Source organism: Lupinus angustifolius, chromosome LG10 (genome assembly GCF_001865875.1).
Source record: "Lupinus angustifolius cultivar Tanjil chromosome LG10, LupAngTanjil_v1.0, whole genome shotgun sequence".
Lineage (NCBI taxonomy): Eukaryota > Viridiplantae > Streptophyta > Magnoliopsida > Fabales > Fabaceae > Lupinus > Lupinus angustifolius.
The window spans coordinates 2,892,421-2,918,397 of record NC_032018.1 but is presented as its reverse complement, the minus strand read 5'-3'; the positions used below and the strand labels follow the sequence as shown (position 1 = coordinate 2,918,397).

General features: G+C 35.7%; 3 protein-coding genes across 6 annotated transcripts; 1 reads left to right on the top strand and 2 right to left on the bottom strand.

Annotated features, from left to right (window-relative positions):
• Positions 2,286 to 5,176, bottom strand: LOC109358366 (ATP-dependent Clp protease adapter protein CLPS1, chloroplastic-like). 3 transcript variants are annotated; one of them, XR_002108955.1, is made up of 5 exons: positions 5,117 to 5,135; positions 4,990 to 5,078; positions 4,695 to 4,842; positions 2,994 to 3,321; positions 2,286 to 2,548 (listed from the first exon to the last, which is right to left on the bottom strand). XR_002108955.1 is itself a non-coding variant. In XM_019602548.1 (4 exons), the coding sequence occupies exons 2-4, from the start codon at positions 5,054 to 5,056 to the stop codon at positions 3,060 to 3,062; spliced, it is 477 nt and encodes a 158-aa protein (XP_019458093.1). In that variant the 5' UTR covers positions 5,057 to 5,071; positions 5,110 to 5,176; the 3' UTR covers positions 2,616 to 3,059. The 3 variants fall into 3 exon arrangements, 2 of the variants coding, with proteins under 2 accessions (XP_019458093.1, XP_019458092.1); XM_019602548.1 differs by lacking the exon at positions 2,286 to 2,548 and having other exon boundaries at positions 2,616 to 3,321; positions 4,990 to 5,071; positions 5,110 to 5,176; XM_019602547.1 differs by lacking the exon at positions 2,286 to 2,548 and having other exon boundaries at positions 2,616 to 3,321; positions 5,117 to 5,134.
• Positions 13,466 to 19,517, top strand: LOC109358709 (lipase member M-like). 2 transcript variants are annotated; one of them, XM_019603111.1, is made up of 9 exons: positions 13,466 to 13,648; positions 14,697 to 14,870; positions 15,848 to 16,232; positions 16,350 to 16,630; positions 16,716 to 16,784; positions 17,177 to 17,233; positions 17,758 to 17,810; positions 17,896 to 17,971; positions 18,376 to 19,517. In XM_019603111.1, the coding sequence occupies exons 2-9, from the start codon at positions 14,725 to 14,727 to the stop codon at positions 19,301 to 19,303; spliced, it is 1,995 nt and encodes a 664-aa protein (XP_019458656.1). In that variant the 5' UTR covers positions 13,466 to 13,648; positions 14,697 to 14,724; the 3' UTR covers positions 19,304 to 19,517. The 2 variants fall into 2 exon arrangements, with proteins under 2 accessions (XP_019458656.1, XP_019458655.1); XM_019603110.1 differs by lacking the exon at positions 13,466 to 13,648 and adding an exon at positions 13,655 to 13,849.
• On the bottom strand, positions 19,914 to 24,838 carry LOC109358140. Its single transcript, XM_019602216.1, has 12 exons — positions 24,717 to 24,838; positions 24,304 to 24,507; positions 24,142 to 24,207; positions 23,482 to 23,686; positions 22,937 to 22,998; positions 21,653 to 22,582; positions 21,465 to 21,521; positions 21,352 to 21,380; positions 20,834 to 20,908; positions 20,558 to 20,648; positions 20,313 to 20,399; positions 19,914 to 20,173 (listed from the first exon to the last, which is right to left on the bottom strand). The coding sequence occupies exons 1-12, from the start codon at positions 24,810 to 24,812 to the stop codon at positions 20,150 to 20,152; spliced, it is 1,926 nt and encodes a 641-aa protein (XP_019457761.1). The 5' UTR covers positions 24,813 to 24,838; the 3' UTR covers positions 19,914 to 20,149.

The following is a 25,977-nucleotide window of genomic DNA, read 5'->3' as shown; positions in this document are numbered from 1 at the left end:
TATTCTATCTCAAAATGTATATCATTCTATCCTTGTTTTTTATTGTTTAGAAAATATAAAATTAATATATTTTTAATTCATGTTTTATTTTTCTTACCGATAAATCAAATGAATAATATATTGGTATAGAGAGTTGTAGCTTTGATGGTCATAATGTTAGCGGTTGGAAAATATAAAAAAAGGACCATTGGAGTAAATAGGCTCAAAATGGATAAGATTGGGAGGATTCACAGCTGAGTTAATATCCTTCTCACCGCTTTTTTCTTCTGTATTTTCATTCTATTGCATAAATATATGTGTAAAGTATTTAATGTATGAGTACCGGCATGACCAACTACTTAGACATCATATTTATTACTCACAACAAATTTATTTTGTGGGAAGTAGATAGTTAGGTTTTGTTTGTGAATTTTCATTATCCTATTGACAAATATAGTAAATCATGACAGAACTACTAATGTATATTATATTACCCCTTTTCATGACAGAAATCTCTTTAAATAAATAACTTGCCTATTGAAAGTAAACATCACTTGTCACTTGTCTGGTTACTTTTGTATAATTAAGGTTGATGTTTGGTTACATTTTTAGTTTTGTGATATGTGTTTATTGATAATTACAAAAGTATTATATTGTTTTCCTCCTTATATAATTTTGTGAAGGAAGTGGTAAAAGCAATAGAATCTTTCGTTTTTACAATTTGCTTGACAAAAGTTAAAAAATACGATACAAAATGATATGAACATTTTATAATTATCAGTGAAAAATATTAAAAATAAACACAGAAATCAAGTCATGTATTCCAAATTAAGGGAGGCAAAGCACTGTGTGTGATGATGTCATGTATATTTATAGATGCTAATTTACTTGAATGGTACATATTAACTGAAAAATTACAGTTTTGGTGCACTTTTTTTTAATTTACCAAAATGTTGTATTTTTAGGACATTCGACAATGTTATAGTCGATTCCTTTTTTTTACTTTCTCCCACATAACTTGGTAATGGTGTGGGAGTTTTATTTATTTTTTCATTTCTCTCATGGAACTGGACAACTACATGGGGACTTTCATTTTTTTTTCCACTTCCTCTCTCCTAACTTGGCTCACATATGAGAGTTTTATATTTTTTTCCCTACTCTTCCTAAATTGACAATGTGGGGGGAGTTTTATGTTTTTAGGCAACTAGTGGGGAGTTTTATGCTTTTCTAATGAATAGTGATGGAGGGTGGACACTGAATACAAATGAGGAAGTATGGGCGAGAGAGTTTCGTCAATATCCCACAAGCAACAATCAACAACAATGTTTTATATCATGTACAAGATATATTCCTTCTTCACAGCAAGGCCACAAGAATAATCTTCTAATATTTTAATATGTTTTGGGGAGAGATTGAAAGGTGAAAGGCGTAATGATGGAGAGGATAAAGGTTGAGACTTTGAGAAATTATTAGACCCAGGTTAAGGAGTTTGTGAGAAATGGGTCTGTGAGATAAATTTTAGTTGGGTTAGGAAAACTAGTGAGATTGACATTGACAGTATTTTTTTCTTTGCTCATTTCCTTTTGTAACAATGCACTACCCCTTTTATTTGGTCAGTACCTCCTCTATATTTCAGCTTGAATTGCACCACTTGGACTGTTTTGACTTTATTGTTTCTAACTTTAATTCCTTGCATCATTTGTTTTTTGTATGAAGAGATTATGTAGTCCATTTTTGTTCTTGTTCACCTCACAGGTTGATGGTTAATGGTAGAGAAGAGTGTGTGATGAAAAATGAAAAAATAAGAGTAGAATAAGTGAAGTATATATATATAGGATGAGTGGATTGAGAGGTTTAGAATCTAAAGAATGTAAAAAATTAAAAACATAAAACTCTCCCCACTTGTCGATTTAGGATATAGGAAGTGAAAAAAAAAATGAAACTCTCATGGGGTTGCCGAGTTCCATGAGAGAAATGAAAATAAATAAAACTCACACCATTGTCGAGTTATGTGGGAGAAAGTAAAAAAAAAAGTGAATCGGCTATGATATTACCGAGTGTCCTAAAAATACACCATTTTGGTAAATTTTCAAAACGGTGCACCAAGACATGTAGACCCATCAATTCATGTCACATAGAGAAAGATTCTAAATTGTGAACCATATCTGCAATGATCACAATCACATTACTATGTAATTACAATGATCACAATCGCTACATTCAGTAATTACAATGTGATTCCAAATTAAGAAAAAAGTACCACAATGAAATGTTAATGCAGCTGTATCCAGCGGCAGAGGATTGCATATTCGCAATAGCCACAGCTGCAAGGTGCAACTGCGACCACATTATGACTACAATTTAAAACTATGCTGAAGTGCTTTTGTAGAAGGTAAAGATGTTCATGGGCTTATGACTTTCTGTTGTGTCGCATTTGAAATTTGTGAGTGAACACTAGAAACAATTTCTGAATTTCTGTTATGCTGCTTTTGGACTTTGTGTGTGTGAAAACACAGTTTGACCACTGGTTTTATTTAACCATTCATTATTCCTATAATCCTATATCATACAATATAGATGCTATACATTGGTTATTGCTGATATAAGAGGCTTTCTTCAGTGGAGTTTGGAAACATAGTGTCTAATAGATGTATAACACATTGAATCCAAATAATGCAACCGATTGGCAGCAATACATGTTCTGCATAAGTACTAATAACTAGCTCTACCCCTTTCTTTGTCTAGTCACTAAATTTCTATACTAGTAATAAAACTATCCTTAATATGAGAATAAACCCTCAATTCAGTAACCTGAAGATTATAGTGTCATCAAGTTTTTCTCACTAATGGAGTATTTAAAGGATTTAAAATATCATCACAGTAGTCCTTAATTAAGTCCTTCAATTTAACATTGTTTTAATTGTTTAAGGACTTAATTGGTTACAAAAATACTTTTAATAACCTATTTGATGACACCATAACCCTTACTCATTATATGTATTCATATGATTTTATACTAATATGAAAGTATAAGACCAAAGCTCTTGTCAATGGTCTCTTTGTATCCCTATAGATAAGAATCAACACCCACCATCAGCTGGCTCAATTGAACTTAAAAGGCCATTTCCTCTCAACTGCAAGCAGTGATCTTCAGCATCGACTTGAGCACAGACGATTACGACGGCCATTCCATTAATATGTGCCTCCTGCATGATGTTAACTGCATTGTCAACTGTCATTCCAGGTATCACCTTCATCAACACTTGCACAACATATTCGCGCTTATTGAAGTTGTCATTGTGCAGCAATACTCGGTAAGGTGGAGATGTTTTCTTTGATTTTCTGGTAAAAGAACATTTCATCAAAGGTTTGACCATTATTTTTTTGCTTTAGAACATTAGCACATGCATAAAGATAGGACATACAGAAAATCAAGAATAAATTTCCTAAAAATGGATTCCCCTACTTCAGATTACAAACCACACATGCACTTTTCTTTTGACAACCATGCCTTAACTTATCTCAAACAGTATTTTGCATCCCTAACAAAATGTTCAAAGCTTCGGCCTTTCAATTTTCATTACTTTCACTAAGCTCACCAGATACTTTTCATATAAAGGGAGTTTGTGTAAAGTGAATAAATAAGGATGCATCCTTAAAGTATTAAATGAACTAAGAAAATGTTGCAAACCAGATTATATCAAGGTAGATAAAGTCTTACTTGTTCGCTTACAAGTAATTTCACTTTAATAATAACATTTGACATAACTTCTACTCAAGCACATGCACATCTCATAGTAACTCTGTCGAGTAGTGTTTAGGTCAACTTCAGAGGTAGTGCCAAAATTTTGTCATTCAAATGGTTTAACAATTATTACAAGTAACAATGTAAACAAGAACTAAAATCAAATGCAAATGTCAAAGCAAAAACTTCAGTGGTTCTCCAAGATGGAAGAGAAAAAGTAGGTTAGTGCATACAAAAGGAATAGATCACAAAAGGGATAATACCACAGACTAATTCTATAGATGCATAAAGAACTTTCCTTACTAGGGGTCACCTTTTCTTGACTGTTTACTTCAGAGTTCTAAAATACTTTTTTTTTATATAATAATATACTTGTGTGCACCATAACTGGGGATTTAAACTTTAAACTGCACATATTACCATCATTAATGGTTAGAGTGAGGTTAGTGCTAGTTAAATTGGTTTTGATCAATTTAATCCACAAGTTACAACTAAATATATCATATTTCACAGTGTATATAGATTGACTTATATCTTTCCCTTCTCATGTTTTGGTTCTTTTAAACAACCATTTCAAAAATACATGAAAAGCACAGAAAAAACTTATGATATTTTGGTGGTAAAAAAACATAATACTTCACTAAATTAGGGAACTAGTTCACCCAAAAAATTGTCAAGAGCAGGCTATTCTAGTTTCTAGGAACCTACTCATCCAAGCATCCTTTTATATGAAGCTGTTTCTTCTATATGGCTTGGATTCCTCAAAAATGCTTCTAATGCTACTAAGGATATTTTCCATTACTAGAGAGACAAGTACTTCAAAAAAACAAAAGAAAATACAACTTGATATGACACATCTATCATTTTGATTATAATAAAATTATACTTTTGTTATTGAGAACAAACCGAGAAACACGTACTTTTCTTTTCTCTCCGGTACTGGAGAGGATTTTTGTTCACTATTTATTACCTCAAGTCAAATTCAGATTCTCTACCAGGTGATGTTCTCTCTATTGTTGGCCTCTCCAACACCCCACCACCTTTCCCTAATCCACTGGCTGCCACTGTCTTTATAATGCTCCAATCTTTGCTATATTTCAATGGAAAGTTTTTATGTCCTGCAATCACAAAGTTAAAATCAACTAAAATATGAACCCTTTTACTCAATAAAAGTGCAAAAATGAAATGAGAAAAATTGTCTAAGAACAATAAAGTAGACAAAAATGGAAAATAGGAACAAAAAGAAAGTGGACATGGTATAGTACCAGGATTGGGTACATTGAAAATATGGTTAGGTGAAAGAACAAGTGTAGTGCATAATGCACCTTCCATGGTTGTTGTTAGAGTCAAACAACTTATGTGTGGTGGTGATACTTAGCATTTAGTACTCAACAATAATAGGAAGGTTGGTTATAGTTGTGGTGGGATTGAAAACAATAGTCCAATGTTGTCTATATCATTATCAAAGTGATATTTTTGTGGTGGCATAAAAACCTAAACAAGATTTTGTACGGTGCACATAATTGGATTTGAAACGTTAGTATGGTGACACGTCATGTGTATCCGATTTTTTTGTGGATTGTGATTTATGTTGTCATAGTGTTTATGTACCAGAATATTGTTTTGTATATATGGTATCAAAGTACAGAAAAAATAAAAATATTGGAGAAGTGAGCTAATATGGCTGAAGAATGAAGAAAAACTTTATGAATTAATATACTTACGATCAAACTATTCTTCTTTTAGTTCCATTAATAATGTTTAATGCTGGAATCTTTCTTTAAAAAACCTCTAAACAGCCAAGGTTCAATTTTTTTTTATATAAAGAAATTCTAAAAATTTCAAATCTGCAATTAAAAAACATATTAGATTAATATTGCTCTTCTGGACCCTACCCGCTCACCAGTATGATTTAATCATGACCGACTCAAATAAGATCAGGTTCATGTTAAAAAATTAGACTTAATCAATATTTAAGGTCGGGTATGGGACAAATATTTTTTGTCCAAAGTGTCATTAAATCTCTAATTTTTTATTATATATATAATTAATAATATATATAGATATATTAGTTAATATATTGAATTACATATCCATAATAATAAACGAAGAATTTATATAAAAGGAGTATGCATTATATTTATTCGATTTGAGTTCAATGACTAATCCAATCAACATTCAGGGTTGGATTTACTTCATGTCTAGGGTCAGGTTCACTTTGGGTTTAAGGTTGAGTTCACAAAATGACTTGGTCAATATTTAAGATCGAAAAATGGACAAACCTTATCCGACTCTTACCTATGTCTAGAACTAGACACTGAAGATGGAAGAATCTGTTTCTTTCTCAGCTTTTTTATTGTAAGTAATAAACTCACAATTAGGTATGGTGTGGTTGCATGTGCTGATGATTTTCCATGAAGATCACACTTGCAATTTCATGTTTATGTCATTTCAGGTGGCGAATATGTGGCCAAAATATAATGAATATAAGAAATCATATTTTCCCCCATACATCACAGTACGCACATGGAGTGAAAAAAGTGTGGTAGATCCAATCCTCTCTTTTGTACATCATTAAAAATCACACAATGAAAACATGTTGTTTCTAATGTTCTTCGTGAAACCAAACTTTTTTGCCCACCTAACACCACTTCACTACATCACGATAACACAACTTTTATGTCACTTCATGTATTACAGATTAGGATGAGTTGAAAAAATATATTTAAATTAAAAAATTAATTATTAAGTATTTTTCTGATCAATCACATTCCATGACACACATGTTCTTTAGTGTTAAGAGTGGATGATCGGGAGCTGAGGATGAATGGTCGAAAGTTGAAGATGGATGGTCGAAAGAGTATGTCCGGTATAGTGTAGGAAAACAGGTAACTTGATCGGATGATCTTCTGGGCCCACCTGAGATGTACCTGAAAAGGTTCTCTAACAATCAAGTCAATAGAACATTCTAGAGAGAGAAGTTAGAACAATAAGTGTAGCAATAAATAAGAGAATGAGAATTAATTATACTCCGTGCATGGTCTATTCTATTTATAGAGCTTAGGAAGTGCTGAGGTGACATCTGGTCATTGGTCAGTATCTAACCGGTACAAAGGATGTACTCTAGCCGTCCTTACTTTGACCTATGGATATGTTCTTATCAATTTGTCAGGGGCAGGTAGAATGTGAAGGCAGCGTTGCAGACGCCCTGTTATCCAACATTGGAGGCGAGTCAGAGTCGCATTAAATGGTGGGTCAGAGATGCATTAAATGGTGGGTCAGAGACACATTAAATGTGGGTCAAAAGTGCATTAAATGGTGGGTCAGATGTGTCATTGTCATGTCAGGAGCATGTATGACTTCTTCTGCAAGCAGGTCAATCTTGAGGCGGGTAACGAGGACCGTGCGGGGCAGTGAATACCATGCTCGGGTCTGATGGGTAATTGCCCGGTTACGACCGGGATAGAACAGTTTCCTCCACTCTACTAGGTCGGTCAGGGACGACCGAGTTAGTGGACTATAAGGGTGGGTTGGAGGTATACTGGTTATGGTCGGGTGTGGTTTAGGTGTGTAAGGATAGGTCATGATGGCTATTTGTTTCTAAGCTGACACGTGGGTGTTCAATCGACGCGTCTGCTCATTTCGGTTCCGTCGTCTGGGTTTTTGTCTTACCGTTAGATTGTTCTCGAGTGCTCTTGGACGTCAGATTTGCGTTTCGAATTGGGCTTCCAGGTAGATCTGGGCTTGGATCTTTCCTATAAATAGGGGTTCTTTCTTCCCATATTCTTCATTCTCTTCTTGCCGACCTTTCAACCATCTACTGAATACGGGCGTATCTTTTCTATCTAGAAGTCTTCTTTCAACCGGCGGGGAATCTAGCTCCAATGATTTGGAGATCTTGTTTGGTCCTCTGTCAATCTTTACGTCCACGGGTCTCCATCATCAAAGGCACCGGTCTACACGGGGGCGACCTCGACGGTTATCTTTATCCGCCCTCTTGCATGATGTGAGGGTAGGAGATAACATGAGCAAGACTATTGTCCTGGACCAGGCATATTGAGCCCTATCGAGGCCGGGGCATGTAAGCATAGGAGTAGAAAACCCCTAGCGATACAAACAACCTTGTACTATGGTGAACTAAGAACTATACATGAGGAATCTTTGTCGGTCATTTTGATCCCATGGCAAGTCGCCATTAGACAAGTACTTGATGATTGGGCCAGTCCAATCGTCCGAGATCTGTGTTTGCTCGACGACCATGACACTTGGCTGCTGGATTGCCCCTTGAACCACTGACCTGTTGTTTTCCGGGCTCTTCGTGCTTGCTAGTTTGGATAAAATGTCAGCCCGAATATTCTGCTCCCTTCAGGACGTGTTAGATGGAGGTCGTTTCGAACTTGCCCATCAATTATTTAACCTTGGCTAGGTATTTTCCGAGCAACACGTCTTTTGTCTGATAGGCCCGTGTAATCTGAGAGACTGCGAGTTAGGAATCAATGTAAATGAAGATTTTTTCCACCCCGATTTCTTTGGCCAACTGCAAACCAGTAATGCATGCTTCGTATTCTATCTGATTATTTGATCTAGGAAAGGTGAATGTTAGAGAGTGCTCGATGGTCATCCCATGGCCATTGTCTAACAAGACTCCTGTTCCACTGCCCCGAAGGTTGGATGAACCGTCAACATATATGGATCATTTTTGCTCGGAACTACCCGGTTGCATGGTCAATTCGGCCACAAAATCTGACAGGACTTGGCTCTTGATGGTTGTTCTAGGTTCGTACCGTATATCAAACTGTGATAGTTCAATGGACCAGCAGATCATCCGCCCGACTAGCTTAGGTTTGTGCAAGATCTGGCGGATAGGTTGATTAGTTTTGACTACCACCAGATGGGATTGAAAATACTGGCGCAGCCGTCTTGTTGCCACCAAGAGGGCGTAGGCGACCTTCTCTAACTTCTAATAACTGAGTTTTGGCCCTTATAATGCCTTACTGGTGAAGTGCATTGGGTGATGACCGTCTTCATTTTCCCTAATTAGAGCGGTGTCTACGGCCCCGTTTGTTATCGCCATGTAAACATATAGTGTCTCAGTGGGTGCGTGCTTAGAAAGAACGGGCAAAGTAGCCATATATTGTTTGAAAGTTCGGAAAGCTGCTTCACAATCCTCCGACCAAGTAAAAGTGTTGCTCTTTTTTAGGAGCTGGAACAGTGGAAGGGAATGTTTGGCAGATGTTGGGAGAAATCTGGCCAAGGCTACCAACCGCCCATTAAGTTGATGGACTTCCTTAACTAATCTTGGGTTGCGCATGTTGATGACTGCTTGGCACTTTGCTGGGTTCACTTCAATACCCCAGCTTGTTAGCAGAAATCCCAAGAACTTGCCGGCTTTGACTCCAAAGGTACATTTTTCTAGGTTGAGGCACATATTGAACTTGCGTAGTCGGCCAAAGACGACATTCAGGATAGTCACATGATCTTCTACGGGCAGACTCTTGGTGATCATATCGTCCATGTAGACTTCCATGTTCCTTCCGATTTGATCTCCGAAGACGGTGTTCATCATTCTCTAATATGTGGCTCCTGCATTTTTCAGACTGAATGGTATGATTGTGTAACAGTAAGTCGCCTTGGGTGTAATGACGGCGGTCTTGTCTTGGTCTGGGGGGTACATGTGGATCTGGTTGTATCCTGAATAAGCATCCATAAAAGACAAAAATTGGTACCTGGAAGAATTGTCAACGAGATCGATGTTTGGGAGGGGGTATGGATCTTTTGGGCACACTTTGTTCAGGTTTGTATAATCCACACACATCTGCCACTTTCTAGATGATATCCTGACTAGCACAACGTTTGACAATCAGGTGGTATGTGTTATTTTTCGGATGAAGTCGACCTCTAGAAGTTCTAAGATCTTCTGAGTAACCTTAGTTGTTATGTCAGCGCCCATATTTCTTTTCTTCTGGGCCACCGGTCTTGCCCCCGGGTTTATCGTGAGTTGGTGACATGCAACTGAGGGGTTAATTCTGAGCATATCTACATCGGACCAGGCAAAAAGATATATGTTGGACTTCAAGCAATTGATCAGTTTGGACTTCTAGGCTTCGTCAAGAGTACATCTGATATACACCAAATTTTCTTTTAGGGGACCGAGTTGAAGGGGTTTTCTTTCTCCTTTTGGCTGAGGTCGTAGGTCTTCTGTATCTGCCCTAGCATCTAACTCCACTAAGTGCATGCCCCATTGTTTTTTCTCGGGGGTTGGTGCCCGTAATGGAGTGTGGTTTGGCCGGAGACTCCTCTGAAAGCAACTTCTTGCGCTCTGTTGGTCTCCTCTAACCGTGCATACCCGAAGGTCAAATGAGAGAAATTTCATCTAGAGGTGTGGGGTGGAGACTATTGCTTCAAGATGGTTGAGCGTTGGTCGACCGAGTATGATGTTGTAAGCTGAGACACAATCGATAACCAAGAACTTTATTGGAATTGTCCGGGTTAGAGGCTGTTCTTCGACAGTCAGCCAGATATCAACGTAGCCCCTAGGGGTGATTCCTTGTCCCGTGAAACCGACAAGTTGTCCATCATACGACAACAGGTCTCTATCTTTGAATTCCATCTTGATGAACAGATCTCGAAACATGATGTTCGTTGAACTATCGTGGTCAACAAACAAATGTCTCACCTTATTATTATTCATTTTGGTGGTGATGACGAGGGGATCGTCATGACCGCGGACGACACCTTCATAGTCACGATCGTCGAAGGAGATCGGGGGTGTTGCTTGGTGGCCCTGGCTCTATCGGGGTGTGCGGATGGTTGATTGCATGACCTCTCGGACATACCTTTTCTGGGCTGCCCTGGATGTACCACTAACAACGAATCCGCCAGATATGGTGTTGATATCCACCAGAATCCGTTGTCGCCTGTTGTTGGTGCGATAGTCCCTCTGGTCTCTGTTCGGAGGACGTTCCTGTTGATTTTTTTTGTGGGAACGTCTCCGAAGAGGACTGGATCGACGCAAAGGTGGTGATCGATCTTGATGGATCTGAGCTATAAATTTCTGAAGGTGCCCGTCTCATATCAGGTCTTCAATAGTGTCTCGCAGTTGGGTGCACTCTTTTGTTACATGGCCAAAGAAAGTGTGGAAGTTACAATATTTGGAATGGTCTTAGATCTCTGGTCTCCTACTTGGATTTGGTTTGGGGAGTTGGACTAAGTGGGTGACCATAACTTCTTGTAGAATTCTGGTTCGGCTAGCATTAAGGGGGTGTAAGAGGAGTATTTTGGTTTTTTGGGTTGTCGGGGTGGATCATCTTGAGGGTGTTCATGTGTTTTTGGGCGTTCGGCTTCCCGTGAGGGGAGTTGGTATTCTCTATGCTCGGTGGGTGGGCAGTTGGGATAGGTTTCTTCTAGATTGATGAATTGTTGAGCCTTAGATCAGAGTTCTTCCATTGTGAGGTTTGAATATTTAGTCAATTCTTGCCTGAAGAGGCCATCCTGCAAGCCTGTCACCAAAATATGCACTGCCACCTCCAGGCTCAGGGTGCGAACCTTCATGGCTTCCGAGTTGAATCTGTCTAGGTAAGCTCGGAGGGGTTCATGGGACTCCTGCCGTATACCGGACAGGGTGTAGGAAGAGCGAGGCTGTTCTTTGCTTGCTGTGAAGCGGATGTTGAATCCATTGGCGAGAGTGGCTCATTGGTCAATGTTGTTTGGTGTGAGCCGAGTAAACCACTATAGGGCAACGCATTTCAGAGTAAGAGGAAATGCTCGGCACATGATGGGGTCAGTGGCCCCATGACAAAGCATTGCCTCAAAGGCATCCAGATGATCCTGTGGGTCACTTGTTCCATCGTACTGCTCGATGTTGCTTGGTCGGGTGAGATGTTTTGGGAGTGGTTAAAACATAATGGTTTCGGTGAAAGGATGTCTTGCTCGTGAGGAGCTTCGTGTTTGGGGAGACTACTAGCCTAGAGGCTTCGACGAATTCAGCGGAGTGCTCATTGATAACTAGCCACGAAGGTCCACTACTGGGTTGTGGTCTGTGTTGGCGCAGCTCGGCTAGTAGCTGGGCCTGTTGTTGGATAATTTGGCCTTGGGTTTGGATCACGTGGAGGAGTTGTTGGGTAGTGTGTGCTTCTAGGATGGTGTTTGAGGGATGACTTTGACTAACTTGGTGAGATGGTTGTACTAGTGTTGGGGGTTCAATTCGGGTTAGGTGGTTCTACATGGCTAGGTGGTTGAGCTTGATTACGGGTGGTCACCATGTTGTAGGTAAGCCACAGATGGCGCCAATGTTCTTTAGTATTAAGAATGGATGATCGGGAGCTGAAGATGGATGGTCGAAAGTTGAAGATGGATGGTCAGAAGAGTATGTCCTGTATAGTGTAGGAAAATAGGTAACTTGATCAGATGATCTTATGGGCCCGCCTGGGGAGGTACCTGAAAAGGTTCTCCGACGATCAAGTCAATATAGTATTCTAGAGAAAGAAGGGAGTAAATAAGAGAGAATTTAGAACAATAAGTGTATCAATAAATGAGGGAATGAGAATTAATTATACTTCCTGCATAGTCTATTCTATTTATAGAGCTTAGGAAGTATTGAGGTGGCATCTAGTCATTGGCCAGTATCTAACGGGTACAAAGGACGTACTCTGGCCGTCCTTACTTTGACTTGCGAACGTGTTCTTATCGATTTGTCGAGGGCGAGTCAGAGGCGCATTAAATGGTAGGTCAGAAGCACATTAAATGGTGGGTCAGATGTACATTAAATGGTGGGTCAGAGATGTCAATGTCGTGTCAGGAGCATTTATGGCTTCTTATGCAAGCATGTCAATCTCGAGTCTGATGGGTAATTGCCTGGTTACAACTGAGATAGAACAACACATGAAGTGACACAATATTGTGGAAGAGAAGATGTGGTCTCATTTGAACCCCATTTTGGTTTTATATTTTCTTTGATTTTGTCCATTCTCAAGTATATTTCTCTTATTTCCTTCTTATCATTTGGTTGTTCAATTTTCATTTTTGTTGAAGATATATTAGTAAAGGAAATACATAATCACAAGTTGTCAAGCAACCCCTATGTACCAGTTTTGAGTGCGGAAGCATTTCAAGAAAAGTTTTACTGAAATTTAAATGTTTATAGGTTAAATTTCTTAAACAATTACCAATTTGAAAACGTTTTCATAGATAATTTGAAAATTATCAAAATACCTGCAAATTATTAATTCCTTATGACTAATTTTAATTAAATGTAATAAAAAAGATGCATATTATGATTAAGATACAAATTAATCATTTTCATATAATATTTCATAGAATAATAATTATCAATGTAGTGAAATTAAAATTAAAAGAATTTTGTTAAAATCAGTATACATTGCTAAATAAATAAAGTACTAAAAAGTATCAAATAGAAGTAATGCAGGGAATATAAGAAATAATATTTTGTAGAAAGATTATTAGGAAGGTTGAGTAAGATAATTACTCAAAATAAGTGGGTATAATAAATTTTTTATGGATAATAGGTGAGTAGTCTACAAATTTATCCAGAATCTATAATCCATAAATAAATAAGTAAAGATGGAAAAAGCATTTACTTTTTTCAGTCAAAATGAATGGCTTTAGAATTTAGATAGATTTCCCGGGTCCTATGCGTGTGCATGCCACTTCTTTCAAGGAAGAGAGGTTATCTTATAAGCCACGTAAAAGGTTACTTAAATGCATCCTTCAATCTAAACCGTACATCACAAAAAATCATTATCCATCAACGGTTCCAATTCACCTAAAAACTAAGATCACATAAATCCTCAGGTTCCATATATCACGTGTAAATTTAAACCAACCCGTTCATGCCACGTGGATTACCGACACAAACCACCGATTTCCCTTCCTAAGACAAAGTTTCTTCATTTCCTCGGAATACCGGTAATCATCACATACTTTTTTATCTCCGAGAATCTATGAACTCTCATTCCCATTTTTTGATTCTATTTTGCTCTGTTTCTTTGGGTATCTCCAATTTTATTGATTTGGAGAGTTTTGAAGAAAAAGAATAAAACTTTGGGAAGGAAAAAGTAACCCCATCATGCAACGATTGGTTGATAACGTTCTCGCTGTTACTAAAGAGTAAGGCCGTGTTTTTTTATATGTGGGAGGTGAATGATTTTTCATGGTCGTTCAATATCTATATGGCTTAAATGAATGGGCTGTATTTTTTGTTTTTTTATGTTTAATTAAATTATGAGGATCCTTGAGGTAATGATTCAATGATAAGAACCTGTTTGTTCTCTTTGTTGTGTTGAATTAGCTTAAGCTTTTTCTTGGTTATGTTTTGGGGGAAGCCTGGAGAATGGGTTGTGTGGTTTTATTTTTTACTGTTAAGTGGATGTCATTTCTTTATTGATTAAGTTAAAAAAACTTAATTTCATAAGTTTATCTGACCAGTTATTGAGATAAGTTATAGGCAGATCCGAAGCTATTTTTTATAAGTTATTTTCATTAATTTATCCTCATTAGGCTAAATAAGCCCTTCAAAACACCCCTATGTCCTTTTGCTTTTGTCAAGATTCAATTATACTAGAGCAACGGTAAGGTTGCTTGCGTTCTGCATGTGTTCAAATTCTTGAAGCAAAATTTTCGCTTTGCTAGGGTAATACTATGTACATCTCCCTCCCAAACCCCATTAGGTGGGAGCCTTGTGCATTGCAACTCTAAAAGACTTGCGTAATCAAATTCTATTTAATTTTGTTACCCTTGATGGAAAGGTTTGTTTTATACAGCCTGAAGTTGTTCATCAGACTAAAAGACTTTTTAGTCACAGAATTTTTGAACCTTAATTATTTTCAGTTTGTTGAAAGCGGAGCCGTGTATTTACACATTGATGGATTGGAGCCATGGGGGTATCCTATTTCAATGTCTTTATGAATTGCCTATATGACAGACGATGAGTATTTGCATTTGGTTTTTGCTACAGGTCAGTGAAGACAATTACTTATGAGTCCATGAACAATATTGTGAGGCTGATCAATGGAGTATCAGCCATTTTATTGGTATTACTACCCGGAAAAGCTACTATTCTTGAAGGTATTCATGGTTGGGAACTCAGGCCAACTTTCCGTGGACCACGATTTCCACGCTGGATGGAAAAGTAAGTTCACATTACGAAATTCCTAATTTTTGCGTGAAGTTTTTCGTTATTATCCTAGTGTTAATTATTGATTTTGTTATATTAGACAATTCCTAATGTCACATCATCAATATGCTATAGTTGGAGAGTAGGAGGCATTAATGCTTTATTTGCTTGGAGTCACTGTTCCAATTATGAGAAGCCTTTTCTTTATATTATTACCAACATTATATTTTCAATTTTAGGTTGTTTTCATTTACTACAAAGTTGCATGCACTGATAGCAATTTATTGTAGGTTCACTTTGCATACACTTAGGTTAGGTTTCACCTATGCACCTTCCCATGATTTTGTTATGGTGCTTTGGATGCATATCCATCATCTGCCTGTTTTGGTTACTAAAAATACTATGAGAGTGCAAGATGCGAAGAACTAATAAAGAATTGAGTCAGTCAAATTTGGAGACGAATGACTTTGGATTTTTTATTTTCTGATTAAGGATTCTGTGTTTTAAACTTAGACAAGGAGGAGAAAGAAATGAAGATCAGATAAAAAATAAATTAGGACCGAAAGTGGAGCCAGAGGATTAGTTGAGAATGAAGTCAAAGTAATCTAGAAAATAAATGAATGTCGTGAATTATTATATTATAAAAGGACGGTTCAGTGTATGAGGTTCCCACTTAGTATGTCTGGGATGATTCGAACTCGTTATCTCATGGTCACTAACCAACAACTTTATCGTTGCACCAAACTCACCCTCTAGAATTAATATATTATGAAAAACAAAATATGGTATAGATATTTGAAGCCAACAAAGTTATTCTTTTTGTTATTTTATAAATATGAAAAGATTTGTAAGTATTCTAGAGACTGTATTTTATTATTCTTATACTTCATTTTCTAATTCTTTGAAAATTCATAGTTTTCTTGGATGGGTGCCTATCTTTACAGCCCAGTGACATTATTGTCCTTGATTTTAATTTTGTGTTCTTTTTATAGTGGTGTGTCATCTTTCAACCAGCTCATTCATGAACTTTCTGTTGATTCTGATACTTCAACCCCTGAGTACTTATCTGAAGAAGAAGGGAGTGATAGACATGAATGCCCTCCATCTCCCGCATCTCACACTTCTAGAGCCTCTGGAGTTACCATGACCACTAGGCATCGGATGTACTGGATCCAGTATATCTTACTTTGGATTTTGTTTCCCGTAATATTTTTGATGGGAATTCCACTTCGTCTATTCAAGTTAGTTTATTCTGCTGTATCAAGAGCATTTTTTGTCTCCGGAAGTCAGCGCCGTCCACGTCTAGATAAGAGGATGCAAAGCCTCAAGGATCACATCATCCACCGAGCTACTGATAGGAGGAGTGGAGTTGTAGAGGTTTGTGCAACAAGTTCCTTATATGTTAACTTTTGTTTTGTTTATTTATACTTTTTAGGTTAAAAATTATATGAATGTATCTTTTGTGTTGCTAAGTAAGTTATCATGATCAATCAGGATCTTCATCTAGGCATAGAGATATGCATAGAAGCTGTCTTTGACGTTGTTCGTAAGGCAGCACATCTTCTCCTTTCCCCATCAAAAGCTTTTAGGACATTGTTGAGGTTGTTTTCATTTAATGAAAGTGGAATTAAAGAAGATCATGGTGATATTGACGACACCTTCGTTTCTTCTGCTACACCAGGGGAGAATGACCAGACACCTACCGAAAGGAATACCAACTTTCAGTCTCTGAACACAGATGCCCGTACTTGTCAGGATGTCATTACTGAGCTTGGGTACATAGCTGCTTTAGCATTTGTTCTTTTTGTTTTGTTTCAAAATCATTCTTATCTGCTTCATGATTTCTCCTACCCGTGACAGGTATCCATACGAAGCTATTCATGTGATCACTGATGATGGATATATTCTTCTTCTGGAAAGAATACCTAGGTAAAAATATGGATTTCCATAAGTTTAATGATATCCTATGATTTTTGTGTACTTACTTTAATATACAAATGTTAAGTTTAGTGCATGATATATGGTTGTTTATGATGAATCACGAAACTACTTGGCATATTTTGATATCTCAAATGTTTTATCATTGTCCCACCTCGTGGGATTAAGACTTCGTTGTTGTTGTCACTATTTTATCATTGTCAAGAGTGAATTGCATCTGATATTTGGAATGAAGTTAAGATAATCATCTTTTCAATCATGATAATTGCATCTGATATAGCAATCATGGGAGTGGATTAAGGGCATCATTATAATTATAATTTCTGGAAAAGGTGATATTTTTGCAGTGTGTAGTGTCTAATGCCTGTAATATGACTTCGCAGGCGAGATGCACGAAAAGCTGTTTATCTTCAGCATGGAGTTTTTGATTCATCAATGGGGTGAGTCATGTTATAATCTCTAATATCTATATTGTTTAGTGCTTAATTCTGAGTTGATTCCATGATGCAATGTACTTAGTGTGAGTTGTTTGTTATATTGAAAAGCTCATATTTTGAAGAATGATCTGTTTGCTTGCTTGTCGTTATTACACCGAAATGAACAAGTTTTGTGCAGTAGGCTGGGTTAATTTTTTGTTGCATTGTGAGATTTATTCGAGTCAACAGCTGCATTCATCTTACTATTAGTAGGAATGGCATAATTTGGTATATGGAGTTGGCTTTGTTTACCAATGACCAGAACATGTAGAATATTAAATGCTGAACTCGCAAACTTCACAACTTGTTCAGAGGTTTTTGCTTACCCACTTATATTTAAGGTTAGCATTGCATTATTAGTTTGGGACAGAGATATATATATCTTCTGTACTAGAAATAGGAATAAACCAAGTGTGTTGTGTGCCTGTTATCAGAACTTGTATGAAATTTTTAATATTGGTATTTTAATAACTTTTTTTTGGGTCCAGTTGGGTATCTAATGGTGTTGTTGGCTCTCCAGCTTTTGCAGCCTATGATCAAGGTTTGTTATATTTTTAAAGATAATATCCATGCGGAGTGAACATATTTGTGGGAATTATATCATTTTTTTAATTTTTAATATGCAGGGTATGATGTATTTCTGGGGAATTTCCGTGGTTTGGTTTCTAGGGAACATGTCAACAAGAACATCCCGTCACGTGAGTAAGTCCACAAAGCACATCTCTTAAGACTTTGTTTGGAAATATCTTGGTAGATGGAATGTAAGGGAAACGACATGGAAGAAAGAGAAAGGGAATAGATGGAATGAAAAATAATTGCCTTCCCATGTTTGAATGAGCAATGAGGGAAATGGGGAAGGTAAAAGGTTCTAACGGTAAAATCCCTTCTTGAGTAGCTAATTTTATGGGGGATAATAATTATTAGATATGTAGGTGTCATTCTTTGTCTTTGAGTAGTTTAGTTACTATATCCTTTATAGGGCATTCAAGTGATAATATTTGTGTCTTCTTAATAAACACTAAACACCATGACATTGATGTATTGATGTAACCTGGTTTTGTGTTTAATACTATTTTATTCATGCAATGGAATTTGATTGGATGCAGATACTGGCGGTACTCCATCAATGAGCATGGGACTGAGGATATTCCTGCAATGATAGAGAAAATCCATGAAGTAAAAACTGCCGAATTGAGGTTTAGTAAACCTGATATTGTGGACGAAACAAATGATAATCAGCCTTATAAGCTTTGTGCAATTTGCCATAGTCTGGGAGGAGCTGCTATCCTGATGTATGTTATTACGCGCAGGCTTCAAGATAAGCCCCACAGACTTTCAAGATTGGTTCTATTATCACCGGCCGGTTTTCATTTCGACTCTAACATAGTTTTTTCCGTAGTTGAGCTTCTATTAATTTTGTTGGCTCCTGTTTTGTCTCCTCTTGTTCCTGCCTTCTATATACCAACAAGGTTTTTTCGTATGATTGTCTTCAAGTTAGCTCGGGATCTGCACAACCTACCTGCAGTTGGGGGGCTGGTTCAAACTTTGATGAGTTATGTTGTAGGTGGAGACAGCTCAAATTGGGTTGGAGTCCTGGGATTACCACACTACAACATGAATGACATGCCCGGAGTGTCTTTCCGTGTCGCTATCCATCTTGCGCAAATGAAGCGCTCTGGAAAATTCAGAATGTTCGATTATGGAAGTCCATCTGTGAATACGAGGGTGTACGGTTCTCCCGAGCCTTTGGACTTGGGTGAAAACTATGGACTCATTAACATTCCTGTCGATCTTGTTGCTGGACAAAAAGACAAAGTGATAAGACCTTCAATGGTGAAGAGACACTATAAGTTGATGAAAGAGGCTGGTGTAAATGTTTCATATAATGAGTTTGAATATGCACATTTGGACTTCACATTTTCCCACCGTGAAGAACTATTGTCATATGTTATGTCACGTTTGTTGCTTGTGGATCCAAAGAATCAAAGGGCTGCAAGGTCTAGAAAGAAAGGACAAGCTGCAACTAGCATGTAAAATTTACAAAAAAAAGTGATTACTGAAAAGCACTTCTGCCATTTATATTTTTGAATATAGAGCTTCATTATACAAGGGCTCATCTCTTCTTGCAAATCTTTTTCAATGTATGTGGTGGAAAACTAGACTTTGAAAATATGTTGGATATTTACATTGTATATAAGTATTCATTATCAGAACTCAACAGGTGTTAATGTTGTATGTTGGTAGTTCATCACTGTTTCTCTTTGGCAATTTGATATTATAAATGCTTACTCTTGTCAAAATAAGATTTTGAATGTCAATTACCTACTTATTGATCATGTGAGTTGTAACACATTCTCCAATGAGCATTGATACTTGTTCTCTGATCAATAAAGAAACTTGAGTTGCTATCTTTATTGAAATTTATTGTTATCAATAACTACAACTAATCCAGTTCCCATTTATCTGTCTTTTGAAGAATTGTTTTCCTATTTATTTCTCATATCTAAAAAAATCAACAATGCATTAATTACTATTTGTATATTTAGCCTTATTTAATATTTTATCAATCCACCTCAGCTTGAAGGATATAATACCAAATTCTTCTTATTCAATCAACTTTCATTTTTTCTATACAATATATATGTCTGAATACATAGCTCTAATAATACAAAATATATATAATGGAGATACATCACTAAATAGTTTATGGTGATTTATTTAGTTTGATACTATAGAAGATATATCAAGTAGCTTATGGTGATTTATTTATTTTCACTCCATGTTTCAAGACTGTAAATTAACCAAGGTTCCTTTACAGTATAAAACATTTTATTCCCAACATGCACTTTCCATCAACTACAAACAACTCTTCTTCACATCTCATGGCTCCACAAATGCTATCCCCTGTAATGTATATTGATTAATAAGTCAAAGTGAAAAGATTGATATAAGGTATTACAATTCCAAATTGTGTAGCACATTTTTCAAATGAACTTGAAATGCAAAAAGTAATGTGAACTATACTATTGATTATCTCACTCACCCCTTGGAAAACTGTTCCAACATAGTAGAGTTCCTTTTCAGTTGGAATTAAGATCAAAGTTTGTGAAGGCACATTAATTCTTGCACACTGTAAAGACATACAACTTCAGAAAGATTCTTATATATTCAAAGAGAAAAGAACTACCACCATTATATATAGGGAAATAATTAAAGTTATCATGGTTTTTAATTTTATACATCAAATAGATCCAAAAGAATACATATATACAAATATACATGACTCACCATATCATTTTTAATCAAGTGATCATATAAGCGAAGATTGTTGTGCTGTGTTATATGGAAGTACACAAATTCAACCTTGTTCTGGATTAGGCTGTATCAAAATGTTAGTAGAATATAAGCATTTCTAGCAATGATAATTACATATACTTGTTTCAGTAACTGGACACTTTTCAAGCACATTACTTTGTTCAAGGTTGTCACTTGAATAAGTCATGTAATCAATGAAGAAAATGTTAACTAAAATTAGACAGCATTGTCCCATCAAAATTAAACAACCTCTGTGTATGTCTGACAGCTTTCAATGGTATGTAGTGAATTATCTCCAATATATCTGGCCACTGAAAAGTAAGCCTGAAAAGAGGAGTAAATGTAGATGATCATTACTCATAAGATATTTATACATAGGATAGGACCATTAACATTACAATAATGATTGATATTTGATGTACCAAATCACCTCAAAATTGATGTTATGACATAATCAATGAATGTGTGTAAAAAATAAGCTGAGATTAGTTAAACTCAAATGATAATTGAACTATGCATATGTGATATGATGTGTGCATGTAACATTGCCGTTTAACATAATTAAGTATAAGGTTAGAAATAAATAACAAAGTTTATTAAAATAATTAAAAGGAAAGTACATGATTTTGGTTGTGGTTTAGTTGCACATTTACTGTAAACTATTGTGCGAAAATAAGACTAATATGACCGCAATTGCAATCACGAAGCTAAGTTGTATATAGTAGTTTTTCGAATACGACTACGATTAATTAAGAGGATCCACTTACTTAAAGGGTGAAGTTGGTTTCCTGAAGCCCTGTACCATGGAGAGGAAGATACAAAGTAAGACAATGTGCATGTTCTAGTTCATCAGAGATTCAACAGATTGATACAATCATACCTGTCCTTTATCATGGTACATTTTGCCACCCAGTTTAATACTTCCACCTATTTGTCCCTGGATGCATGGTTATAGTACGATGAAATTTAAGATTATACTACTTTACTAATTACTACTAATGATTTGAATAAGTGCATGAAAACATAAACAAATTAACATCATTGTATATATAGAAAGTAGTTAGTTACCTCCCATGTCATTTGCACATAGTCATCAAAATCTGTAGTAGATGGTAGAGGGGAAAAAAGTGACTCTGGACCAGTTACATAAGGTATATTTCTTGGCACGGGAGGAAGCAAAATAATGTTTCTTGTCCCAAAATCTGATGGAAAGGGTTCCCTTGATCCTACACCAAAGTGAGTATTGAAATTGGTACTTGATCCTCCACCAAAATGAGAATTACCGCTTGATCCTCCACCTGAGAGAGAATTACTCATTGATCTTCCAAACATAGAATTGTTGCTTGATCCTCCACTAAAGTGAGAATTGTTACTTGATCCTCCTCCAAAGAAACTATTGTCACTAACATTAGAATAAAAGGAATTGCCATGCACATTCCTAGCTTGTTGTGGTGACATGTGGCACAAGGTAGAAGAGTTTTCATGAGGTAACAAAGCTGAACTTGAATTGTTCTCAATGGTGAAGTAGTTCAATACCCCTGCATTGATTCTTTGTTCATCAAGTAATAGTTCTAATTTTGGAAACTCCTTTAACCCTCTGCTAGTTGTAGAGGGTGGTTTTGGAAATACTAAAGGTGGAACTTTTACTCCATTATCATTACCACCACCCTCCATTGGTTTTTCTAGTTCAGCTTCAACTGCTTTAAGAGCATCCATATATGAATCCATTTTTAATGTAAAGTTTGTTTGATCTTCTCCAAAAGAGTCAATACCTCCACCAAAAGAAAGTTGAGGTGGGAGAATTAGGCCAGTGAGAGGGTCCAAGTTTATACAAGTCTTAGGTTTTTTACTTGGTTGACCAATGTAATTATCCACCTCCAATTCAGCCATTGTATCTTCATATGCATTCTTAGGGGAGGAAGAAGCACTTTTTATAGAATTTGGGTTCACCTCAATCACCTGTGACTCCATGGAGCTGGTAACAGATCTAACTTCCTTCTGAAACCAAATGCAAAACCAACATAGAAACAAATCAACTTTGTTACCTATATATCGTGCATTGACACTCTCTTTCTACACTTTTCAGACTTACATATCAATATTTTGTGCTATAAATGGAAAAACATTGGTGCTCATCTAGTGTATTTAAAACATTTTCGATGAGCATTTCGCGGTTTAAAAATATCGAATCTCGCCTTAATTATCATTTAGTCCATGTTGCTATTCCGAGAAATTATAAACAAATATTGGTAGGAAAAAATGTAAGAAACATTAAATGGCTTGGGGTACAAGAAAAGTTATATTTAGAATTCTTATACCAAATAAAAATAGGGAAAAGAAGGCTACACTTACAGGTCTTACAGCTTTGGCACTTTTGATGGTTTGCTCTCTGATTGAGAATAAGTCCTCAGATTCTATGTATTTAATATGTCAAAAACAAAACAAAGTTTTATTCTAAACTAGCATCAAGAACAAAAGAAAAATAAGCAACAATATATGTGAAACAAAAGTGTACATAATATGATAATTATGTGGCTTACAATCAATCTTGCATTTAACATTTTTTTAACACTACGTGTTTACTGATATTAACTATAATTAGACTCAACTAACTAGCCAAACTATATTAATAGATAATTATATTTAAATTTGTCATCAAGCCTTATATTGCTAGTATAGGATACTGCATGCACTAGTTATGACTATATTATTCATTATTACTATCCTTGTCATCAATGTGTTTAGAGATAAAAACTAGTTTGAGGCAGTTCAAGCTTTATGTGAATAGAGAAAGCAACAAGCAAATGTTAATTAATGAGAAAAGGAGAGAATGAAAAGAAGAAAAATGTGAAGAAAGGGATATCAAAATATAATATTTATGTATACAGGGAAGTAACCTTGTAAATCACAAGTGAGAAGTTTGGTAAATGTACTGTCACTTGTTCTCATTGATTCAAGACTTCTTTTCACGGAGTCATGTACTACTCCTTTTTCATAAATTGCTTCATGCGCCTCCTTGAAGTTTTTTGATATCATGACAACAAGTTTATCAATCTTGTAATTGGATAATGGAGCATTTTCCATTTCAGCAATATTGTTACCCTACAAAAAAGGAAAACAGTGTTATGAATAAAACAAACTTTCACACAGACCATCCTGAATCAAAGCCAATAATAAATCAACGTTTAAAGTATGATCAACATGCAATGTGACAGGCTTTCAAATAATGATTAGAATAGTAATTTAACTTTTTATTTATGTGGTGAGCATATTATGAATGTGCATAGGCAGCAAACATTATATATTAGGTGTTGGGTCACAACTCACAAGAGCTATGGTTATATGTGAAACCACATAAATAAGCTTAATATTACATCTTCATATATGAAATTGTAAGAGAATGAGTCTATTACATTTATGTACTCTTCACTCAACTAACTGTTTACTAATGTGAGATACTGCACTACTTATACCTGAATTTCCAACATTAAAAAAGTTATCATATAAGCAACTACATGAATGAGAAGTGGGGGGTATGAGATATATAAAACTTTTACCAAATTGAACAGTTCTCCAAATATTGCACTTTGGCTAGGGCTTATTACTGAAAAAGAGGTGGCAAGCTGCATTTAGTAATAAAAGCATAGTGAGTATAAATAGAAGATTTCAATTTTTTTGATAAGAAAATTGTATTAAAAGCAGAACTAGAAAATCATTACCTCCTTAAACATTTGAGTCACTTCAAGAAAATCAACATTAGTTTCTAGTTGTTTGCCAAGAACAAGTTTGCCTTCTTGAATCATGGGCACACTCACTGACATTTTCAATGGAATAGGGTCACCAATGGTTACAAGAACGCAGTGCCTCTCTCCATTGTAGTAATCTTGTGCTGTTGATGTTGCATTGAAGGGTCTTGTATACATCTGCTTAGACCAGATTTAAGATATGCATTTCACTTTTTTAAGGTTGCATGAACATTTCATATATAAGTTAAATTAAAATGACCCAAATCTTTTGTTACTTTTCTCATCCCATTTCATTGCCCTTCTAATCAAATGTTTATAATTTATTAAAAAAAATTAAACAGATAAAACTTTACAGAATAAATAAAGTTTTGTTAAGTGCAACATACCACCAAAGCTTCAGCAAGACCTTCAGCCATGGCATATTGATTAAAAGCATTTCCATTAAAATCTAAACATGATAATGTCTTCAAAAAACTATCCATGTTGGTTGTCCAATCAATAGATTGGACGTCAAATCCTACACACAAAAAACATAAAAGAAATGTGTGCATAAATTAATTGAATATATGTATGTGTTCTATTAAAATGGTAGAGAATGTTGATAAAACAAAAAAGCATGAAAAAATCATTCATTACACTTCTAAAAGAAATGGTTCAATTAAATGACATTATAAATGACATCAGAGGCAGAAATTAATGAGTACACAAATCATCCCTCTCACTATATATGTAATTCGATAAAAAGATATAGATTCGACATGCCTGACTCGGAATTGGTGTTGTACATAACAAATCCAAGCTTGCAAGTTGTAGTCTTAGCTCCCTGAAAATCAAAACTTTAGGATTAAAAAACCCTGACAGAAAATGTTTAATATATATATATGCATGCCAAAAATGCTGTAGTGGGACTACTAACATATATAAGATATGACTGTGTATGAGCTATGGAGAATAAACACTAATATGAACATGTAAGACTTAACATGATTCATGATACAAATAGAAAGATATATCAATTTCTAAAATTATAGAATATAATGGACACAACATACATATTCATACTTTTTTAATTCAAAAAAAATCATTACTCATATGGTCGTAGCATATTAATTACCTACGTTGGAATTAGAAATAGTAACTTTTAAAATAGGCGCATATCTAATACATATATATTAAGCGTTAGTATTTGACAATCAACATGACAATAAAATAGTGGGTGTTCTTGCTTCATTGATTCCGGGTCTTTTATTTCTAGTGAATTACGTGATAATAAATTATATTCTGCATGCATGGAATAAACAAGAAGACTCCATTAAAGTTTTGAAATAAATGTAAGTGTAATTCAACCAGGTTTGCTACAGAAAGATCATGGGGTTAAAAAGAAAGACCATAGGGTTAAAAATTCAAATACCAAAATTATTACCTGTTCTTGGGACTTGGCACAGAAGCACCTGCATATTTAACAAGGGGAGAATTAATAATGAAGGGATCAAATTTCCACAAACTAGAGGTTACATATTTCAAACTTAGATTAAGCAAATTAAGTCATAGACATTGGTTACATGGTCTATATATCTAGTAGGTGTAACGTTGGTAGATAAACTATTAAAATGGGAGATGCTTGAAATTTTTACTGAGTGATTTGCT

Bases quoted from the DNA above. Each gene is read 5' to 3' on its own strand.
- LOC109358366 (XM_019602548.1), bottom strand. From the start codon at position 5,056: ATGGAAGGTGCATTATGCACTACACTTGTTCTTTCACCTAACCATATT. The intron at 4,843-4,989 runs GTACTATACCAT...TTGTGATTGCAG, and splicing joins TTTCAATGTACCCAATCCTG to GACATAAAAACTTTCCATTG. The intron at 3,322-4,694 runs GTAATAAATAGT...TTCTTTTACCAG, and splicing joins GAATCTGAATTTGACTTGAG to AAAATCAAAGAAAACATCTC.
- LOC109358709 (XM_019603110.1), top strand. From the start codon at position 13,809: ATGCAACGATTGGTTGATAACGTTCTCGCTGTTACTAAAGA. The intron at 17,811-17,895 runs GTTTGTTATATT...TTTAATATGCAG, and splicing joins TTTTGCAGCCTATGATCAAG to GGTATGATGTATTTCTGGGG. The intron at 17,972-18,375 runs GTAAGTCCACAA...GATTGGATGCAG, and splicing joins AAGAACATCCCGTCACGTGA to ATACTGGCGGTACTCCATCA.
- LOC109358140 (XM_019602216.1), bottom strand. From the start codon at position 24,812: ATGGATAGTTTTTTGAAGACATTATCATGTTTAGATTTTAATGGAAAT. The intron at 20,649-20,833 runs GTTGTTTAATTT...ATTTTGATACAG, and splicing joins GCTGTCAGACATACACAGAG to CCTAATCCAGAACAAGGTTG. The intron at 20,174-20,312 runs GTGAGTGAGATA...TATACATTACAG, and splicing joins TTGGAACAGTTTTCCAAGGG to GGGATAGCATTTGTGGAGCC.